Source organism: Echinops telfairi, unplaced genomic scaffold (assembly GCF_000313985.2).
Source record: "Echinops telfairi isolate 266 unplaced genomic scaffold, ASM31398v2 ScPeMD7_7469;HRSCAF=8507_0, whole genome shotgun sequence".
Lineage (NCBI taxonomy): Eukaryota > Metazoa > Chordata > Mammalia > Afrosoricida > Tenrecidae > Echinops > Echinops telfairi.
The window spans coordinates 49,780,891-49,789,711 of NW_022111372.1; the positions used below are offsets into that span (position 1 = coordinate 49,780,891).

Below are 8,821 nucleotides of genomic sequence, written 5' to 3' on the forward strand. Positions count from 1 at the left end.
TTAAAACTATAGTCCAGCCCTCCAACGGGTCTGAGGGACAGTGAACTGGCCCCTGTTTAAAAAGTTTGAGGACCCCTCGCATAGATAATAAATGGATTCTCTACTACTCAGATCCCTTGAGCTAAGTGATTTGTTCTTGAAATGTCACTTAGTCCTCCGGGCAACTTTATATGATGTACATGGTATCAGCTCTGCTTCACTTAGGGTTTAATTAGCTTCCCAAGCTCTGTGTCTCTGCCTATAACTGGGGAGACAGGCTGCCCTGTAAAGTCACGTCCCTTGATGGCTAATCTCTTTTATTATGTGTACCAGTTTGGCTCTAGGGAGAGGCACATTATTCTCATGAACTGCAGGCATCTCTCTATAATGTCTTCTATCCTTGGGTTTAGAATCTTGAGTTTGGGTAGAAGTTCAATAAGGGGAGATGGTCATTCTCAGTGGTCCAGATGGTCATTCTCAGGGGTCCAGAAAAGAATCAGACCTGTTGCCTACCTTCTAGGAAGCACATTTTAAGAGACAAGACAGAAGATACAGGTTAATAAATTACATGGAAGGCACAGATACTGTAGTAAAGGCACAGTGAAGAGATGACTTAGAAGAGGGACTCTCGGTAGGAATTGAGAGAAGGCTGGATTTCAGTGGGGTCTTTAAGTCCTGCCCAGGTGGGGAGGAAAGGAGCTCTAAGCAGAGGAGCTATCCCCGTTAGTAAAGACCTGAGGTGGGAAAGTGCAGGGAATTCTTTTTTTTTTTAATCAATGATACTTTTATTTTCTAGCAACCAACAAATGGACAATGAAATCAAAATATGGTAATATTTAACATGATTTGGAAACCAAGAAATTGTAAATAACTCATTTTAAAGATACACTTTATAGACAAAGGGGCAATAAGAGCATGTGCTCAATGTAATGTAAATTAAACTTGTAGTGAAAAATCACTGTCACTAACCAGAATATAAAAATTTCACGATCATGATGGCACAAATTGTAGAAAGGATATTGTGGTAATTACATAATCTATCGTCAATTTGAGAGGATTTTTAAAAAATCATTTTATTAGGGGCTCATACAACTCTTATCACAATCCATACACACATCAATTGTGTAAAGTGCATTTGTACATTCATTGCCCTCATCATTCTCAAAACATTTCCTCTCCACTTAAGCCCTGGGCATTCGGTCCTCATTTTTCCCCTCCCTCCCCGCTCCCCCCTCCCTCATGAGCCCTTGATAATTTATAAATTGTTACTTTGTCATATCTTACCCTGTCCGACGTCTCCCTTCATCCACTTTTCTGTTGTCTGTCCCCCAGGGAGGAGGTCACATATAGTTCCTTGTAATCGGTTCCCTCTTTCCTACCCACTCTCCCTCTACCCTCCCTGTTTCGCCACTCACACCACTGGTCCTGCAGGGATCATCCACCCTGGATTCCCTGTATTTTCAGTTCCTACCTGTACCAGTGTACATCCTCTGGTCTAGCCAGACTTGCAAGGTCGAATTCGAGTCATGGTAGTGGGAGCGGGGAGGAAACATTTAGGAACTAGAGGAAAGTTGTATTTTTCATCGTTGTTACATCGCACCCTGACTGGCTCCTCTCCTCCCGCAGGGAATTCCTCGCTCAAGGAGTGATGTCATGGGGTTGAGGACAGAGATGAAAATATTTCTAACAAGTCGATTCATGACAGATGAGATACAGACTGGGTTTTTTCAATATAGTCAGCCCTGATCCTGATTTTAGGGTGCCATAATGGCACTGTGGCTTAGCCATTGGGCTGCTAACCCAAAGTTGGTAGTCCAAATCCACCAACCACACCAGGGGGAGAAGATGAGGCAATTCCCATGAAGATTTGCACTCTGAAACCCCCTACGGCAGTGGGCTCAACCTTCCTAACGCTGAGACCCTGTCATATAGTTCATCATGTTGTGGTGACCTCCCAACCATAACATGATTTTCTTTCTTTTTTTTTTCCAGCCATTTTATTGGGGGCTCATACAACTCTTATCACAATCCATACATACATCCATTGTGTCAAGCACATTTGTACATTTGTTGCCCTCATCATTCCATACAAATATTTTCGTTGCTACTTCATAACTGTAATTTTGCTACAGTTATGAATTGGGCGACCCATGTGAAAGGGTCCTTCAACCCCCAAAGGGGTGGCAACCCACAAGTTGAGAATCGCTGCCCAGTGGGCTGTTTCTAGTTGCCCCCACCATGCTGATGTGTAGTGCCATCTAGTGAAGGCTCTGGTGGGGGTGGTGCGGGGTCGAGGTTGGGTTGCTAACCGAAAGGTCAACAACTGGAGCCCACCAGCCACTTCAAGGCAGAAAGATGAAGCTGTCTCTTCTGTAAGGAACATTCTGTTCTGTCCCAGAGGAGCACAGTGAGTCTAAGTCGGCTCAGTGGCAGTGGGTTTTTCAATAGCTTATCTGCCTGGCACCTGACTCGGGGTTTCATAAAGCTTATTTCTCATCGCCAACCCCATACATAAAGACTTACTCTTCTCTTACAAATGGAGAAAGACAGTAAGTAGCACACACCCAGAACGCTGCAGCTGGTGGAGGAGGGAAGTGCAGGATTCATGCAAAAGTCAATGTGGTACTACTTGCTCCCCAGCATCTCCCCAAGTCCAGTCACATGGGTCACACCCTCGACCTACTAGGATTCTGTACTTACTTTTTTCTTTTTGGTTTAAGAGACAATAGAAACAACTTTTGCACGTTGCTGGAACATTATACATTTGAATTCTTGGTTGCAACTACAGAACTACATATATTATACTTTACAGGCCCTATATAGAATTTCAGGGATAGTTTTACTTATACAAGATATTTATCTTATGTAGTGACATTAGCACTTAATACCCAAGTGAAAGTAAACTCTTATAGTAAAAATCCATGTCCTGGTGTTTGCCTTAAGAATAGTCACTGCCATTCCAGGAAAGGGAGCCAGGGACGGGCCTCCTCCCCTTAGAGTCCCTGGCTCCTTGGAGCTGTGGAAACTTTCCTGGGTGCAGTTGGGAAAAGACCTCCTTGCCCTTAACTCTCTAACACCATGCTTCTCAGTCATCCTTTCATCTCTTTCCAAGGGATACTTACTCACCAGGGCTGGGTCCTAGAGGGCTGTCTCCATCTCAGCTGTTGTTAAGCAACTGCCTTGCACACTGACATGTTCCCTTGGTGCAGTGTCTAGGCAGGTTCTCACTGGAGCGCGCTCTCCTGTGCTCGTTCCCAAACCCCTCATACTTCACAGACGTTTTCTTATGCCTCTGGTGCTTCTCTTTGTGCCTTGCCTTTTCAAGAAGTCAGGAACCCTGGTCAGTGGGATAACATTAGAGACCCCGATAGAGGTGATTTTATACCAGAAGGAAGGTGGCATTGGCTTTACTGGTAGAATAAGGCTGATACCCCTTCTTGCTTTGCTCAGACCTTTGCAAACATCCTTTACTTAGTGGTGGGTAAGTGTGGAAGGTATGTCAGTGAACTAACCATTGCTGCAGAACAAACCCCCCCAAAGTGTCGTGGCTTTGAATGACACCATTGTTTCTCATGAATCTGCAGTGGCTGGGTGTTTCTGCTGCTCTGGGCTGGGCTGATCTCAGCTGGACTTCTTTTGTTTCTCTGACCAGCGGGGAGAGGATGTAGGTGGTATAGGATGGTCTCAGCTGGAAGAATCCCGTGCTCTCCCCTTGTCTCTCACTTCCCTCCCACGGTTAGTCTGGTCACGCCCTCATGGCACGACAGAGGTACAAGAGCAAGCAAGCCCAATCATGCAAGAAAGCAAGTGCCAGTGCATACACACTTTGAAACTTGCTGACATCCCGTGTTTGCTAACATTCCATTGGCCAAAGAAAATGGCCTTGCCATACCCAGCAACAGAGTGGGCAGGGCCTACGGAGTAACAGGCTCTAGGAAAGCCATTAATTGGGGCCATTAAATGCAATCAGTGTACCAGTCAGTACCCCTTGATGGGAAAGACAACCTACAGATTTGTCTTTCTAGGTCAGGTTTGTTCTAGAAGGGAGTGGGAGAAAACCCCGATAGTGATACTGTGCGTTGACGCACGCTACATCCCTGTGATAGGGCCAGGCACTGGGCTGCTCTGTATGCAGCTCTTACCACAACTCTGCACGGTAGGTGGAAGACTGGAGCACAGAGAAGTGGAATAACTTGCTCATGGTTACTCAGCTACTACGTTGTCACACACGGATTAGAACCAGGTCTGTCTGACCCCAAAGCCCAGGTTCTTTTCTCCATGCCTCACTCCCTGTCTGCAGCATCAGGTTCTGCTTTCCACCACCCTCCATTCCCCATCCCAAGTGCTGCAGTGATCCTAGTGGAATTAGGCAACTCTTCAGGAAACCCAAACTCAGCATTGACGGAAGTTGTGGCCCCTCCTAGACATGCTGGAGAGGGAGGGACCATCTTCTTTTCGACTTTCCAGATTTGGGGGCATCAGAGCATTGCTAGGCATTTGAGCATGGCCTTGGGAGTCAGGCTGATGGGAGTTCAAGCCCTAGCTCAACCACTCACCAACTATAACCTTGGGCAACTTATTTAACTTCTTGAAATCTGTTTCTTCATCTTAAAAAAAAATGGGAATAATACCACTTAGTTTGCAGAGCTGTTACAAGGACTAAAATTATGTATGAAAGTGCCTAACACAGTGCCTGGCATGTAATAAGTAAAATGAGCATCACTATTATTATTTCTAAGTAGAGCCTTTCCCCCTCTGGGAAACCCTGTTTCTGTCTGTTGGACAGGTCCCCCCCACCTCCAGCCAGTCTGTGCAGACTTGCTGCCTGCTGTGTCACCGGGAACGCAAAGGCTGGGAAGAAGGTCCTTCTCAAAACGGACTGGTGTTGCAGGGTGAGAAGCTGCCCCCTGACTTCATGCCAAAGCTCGTCAAGAACCTCCTAGGCGAGATGCCCCTGTGGGTCTGCCAGAGCTGCCGGAAGAGCATGGAGGAAGATGAGAGACAGACAGGTCGAGAACATGCGGTGGCGGTATGTACCTGTGAAGAGAGGGTCCCTGAATGCAGGAGGGCTGCCTCCCCGAGAAGTCAGCCTGTCCCTGGCCTCCTAGGTGAGAGGCTGCTGGGTTCACTGACACAGCATTACTGGCTTGGGTTCAGATTTCAAGGAGGGAGAAAAAGCCTTCAGGCAGCCCCTCAGGACTGTCTGCACAGTGCAAAGGCCGCTGACCCAGTTGCTTTCTGCTCTGACCACATGAAAGCCAGTGGGTTGGGTTGAGGGTCTGCGAGGCACTTTAATCAGAAGGCCTCTGAGATCACGAGGAGTCGTCCAAGTTGGCCATCTCATGACCTTGGCGGCCAAACTTCCTTTGCTTCTCATTCTCCTTTTACCCAGAATTGGTTCAGCTTCAGGACTCCTGGCATAAAGACCCCCTTTCCCGACCCTTCTGTGGCCAGCTTTCATTATTCCCCAAAGGCCACAGTTCACAGGCAGTCTCTACTGATAGCCACACACTTTATTTGACTGGCAGCTCCTCATCCCCTGCACAACCAAGGCCTGGCCATCATTGCTCCTCCTCCATGAGAGTGTGGTCATTGCACTTGAAGGGCACCGTACGTAGCCGGGGAGGAGGGTCTCCCTGGGTGGGCTTAGGCAGCATAGGGCCAACGATGCGGATACTTGCAGTTTCACTTTGTGCTTTTCTCTCCCCCTTCTCCAGATTTCCTTGTCACACACATCCTGTAAATCACAGTCTTGTGGGGGTGACTCTCATTCCTCTTCGTCCTCCTCCTCTTCATCCTCATCCTCGTCCTCCTCCTGCCACGGGAACTCAGGGGACTGGGACCCCAGCTCATTCCTGTCAGCACATAAGCTCTCCGGCCTCTGGAACTCTCCGCACTCCAGTGGGGCCATGCCAGGCAGCTCTCTCGGGAGCCCTCCTGCCATACCCGGTGAGTTTCCAACTCGAGAGAGCCAGGCCTTGTCTAACAAAGAACTCTCGGCTGAGGGGTTAGTTGCTGGAAAAGATAAGTCTGGGGAACCCATGAACGTAGAGAGCTATGGTTCCTATACCACAAACAAATCAGAAGCTGAGTTACGGTAACAAGTACGAGTGGAGATGTGATGAGTGAAGCACAGCAGGGGACCAAGACCTTGACCATCTCTGAAACTCCTCTCCTCACAACTGTGCTGGTGCACTCAGCTGTCCTTGGCTCTGACAGCTGGATCCATTAGAGGGCCTGCGGAACACAATCTGAACAGAGGCCTCCAGAACGACCCGTAGGGAATTAGGGCTTCCGTCCCCAGCCTGACCCCTGTAGCACCATGTCGTTAGAGGCTCGATCCCGGCTCATAAAACCTGCCTGGGCCTGCACCATCCTCATAATTGTTATGCTTGAGTTTACTGCAGTTTATTGTCCTACTCTATTCCCTTTGTGGGTCTTCCTCCTTTTCACGGTCCTCTACCAAGCACAGTGGCCTTGTCCATGGACTGATTCTTAAAACATGTCCAAAGCACGGAAGACGAATTGTCACCGTTCTTGCCTCTGAGGAACATTCTGGCTGTACTTCTGTCAACACAGGTTTGATTGTTCTTCTGGTAGTCCATGGTATAGTCAATATTCTTCACCAGCACCATAACTCAAAGGCATCCATTATTCTTTGGTCTTCTTCATTCATTGTTCACCTTTTGCATGCATATGAGGCTATTGACAATACCATGGCTTGGAAAGGATTGATAGGTTGTTTGGGTGATTGACTGCAAACATGATGATCAGCTATATAAACTCACACCTAATTCACAATAAAAAAAATATAAAAGATAATCATACCATGGCAGGCACACTTTCCTTCTCAAGGTGACATCAAGGTAGTGCCTCAGAGGCCTCATTTTCTCTGCGGAATGAATATAAAACCCCGTTCCTATCCATAGGGTGTTGATGATTAGGATGATTATTAACCAGCTTTTTTGCACATTGAAATAGCCCTTAGAGAACCAGAGGGTAAAACTCTTGGGTTATTGATTTTCTGTGTCAAATAGGCTTTCCTGTCAGGCCTTTAGGAGTTCTACAAAGTGGTGTTGTCCCCAGAACTTGGGAGAGTTCAGCAGTGCCTTAATTCCAGAGAGAGCCATTTAAGCTGAAACCCAGGGCCACCTGTATGTCCATAGGTCTTGCCCTGGGAGATGCCCTGAGGGACACAGTACTTGTCCTTCATGCGACAATAGAGCGGACCAGAGGCTTCTCCCACAAGCCTGGGCACCACCGAGGCTCCGGGGCCTGCAGCACTAAGCAGCTGTATCTAGAATAGAGAGCTCCTCTGGTCACAGCAGCCAGGGAGCTATGGCAGTGAGCCTTCAGGCGGACCCCACACTGACCCCTTTCTCCCCTCTGCCCACAGGTGAGACTTTCCCCATCTCGGAGCACCACCGGCACTCAGACCTCACAGCCCCTCCTAACAGCCCCACCGGCCACCACCCCCAGCCAGCTCTGATCCCATCTCACCCTGGATCCTTTGGCTCACCGCCCCACCCCCACCTGCTGCCCACCTCCCCGGCAGCGCCCTTCCCTGCCCAGGCTTTCGAGTGCCCTGTTGCCACTGCCGCTGCCCCCCATACCCCAGGGGCATGTCCGAGCCCCCACCTGCCCTCTACCAGCATGCCACTCCTAAAGATACCCCCACCATTCCCGGGGTGCAGCCACCCCTGTAGCGGGCACTGCAGTGGGCACTGCAGCGGGCCTCTCCTCCCGCCGCCAGGCTCTCAGCAGCTCCCCAGCGCTCACAGGTAAGTGCACGCCAGCAATGGGCACAACACGCTGGCTGACTTGAGCTAAGACATGAGGGAAAGTTTTAAAAGGTGCCTTTGGGATACACTATTCATTTTTAACAGGTTTATTATTTTTTAAACAATTCAGAAATGTACAAAGAAAAAAAACGTCTCACACCCCAAGGTAAACTTCTATCAGGGTGATCTGTTTTCATGTTTCTATATATTAGGTCCATATTCTAAATGTATTGGGGGTAATTTTTTATTTTTCCCTCTTTATATCACAGCGAGCCCACCAGTTATTAATCATCAAGTTAATTTCAGCTTCTGGTAACCACGTGAGAGTAGAACACTCAGTAGCTGTTTTTTTTCAGAAGTAGATCACTAGGCCTTTCCTCTAAGGTGTCTCTGGGTAGACTTGAACAACCAACCATTCCGTTAACAGCCGAGCTCATTAACCCATTTAAACTTCTCCCATTACCCCAGTTAAAATTCTTCAAAAACTTTTCAATGACCACGTAATACTGTATTGTATAGCACTAACATAATTTATGTTCCCATTCTCCTGTTCCTGGATATACAGGCATTTCTAGTTTTTGAGCATTTAAGCAACTGAAATTGTAAAAGCACCCTTGCACCTAGATCTTTTGTTAAATCGGGAATGATATCCCTAACATGTGTTCCTCAGAGTAACTCCCAGTGAGCAAATTCTAAGAAAGGTTATATTAGTACACAGTGGACAGATAGAATTCTTTGGAGGAGATAGACGTATGTTTTGTGTTTGAAACAAGATGTGTGTCTTTTGCAAACACGCCATTGTGAGCAGTGTCTCTCCATGTGTATTGTTCACCCCTGGTGCTGACGGTGCTGCAGTTCTACGTCCTCTGCTTTCCCTCCACGCATGTTACATTGTGAGCACTTCCGTGGTCCTGGCAGCGCCCCAGCCCGCAGCTGTCGCCAGGGCTAGTGTCCACTTATCTGTCCTCCAGTTGCTGAGCACTTGGCGCTCCGACATTTTTAACATTATGAATAATGTCTCTAAAAATCTCTGTGCCTAAAGGCGAGCTCCTTGGACTAGG

General features: G+C 47.9%; 1 protein-coding gene across 5 annotated transcripts in view; it reads left to right on the plus strand.

Annotated features, from left to right (window-relative positions):
• Positions 1-8,821, plus strand: part of FAM193B (family with sequence similarity 193 member B) — a 32,823-nt gene that overhangs the window by 12,595 nt on the left and 11,407 nt on the right. For all 5 annotated transcript variants that reach the window (XM_045284538.1, XM_045284539.1, XM_045284536.1 and 2 more), the window contains 3 exons: positions 4,766-5,008; positions 5,697-5,928; positions 7,376-7,760. In XM_045284538.1, the coding sequence (XP_045140473.1) occupies positions 4,895-5,008; positions 5,697-5,928; positions 7,376-7,760 (731 nt within the window). In that variant the 5' untranslated portion in view covers positions 4,766-4,894. The remainder of the gene's footprint in view (positions 1-4,765; positions 5,009-5,696; positions 5,929-7,375; positions 7,761-8,821) is intronic.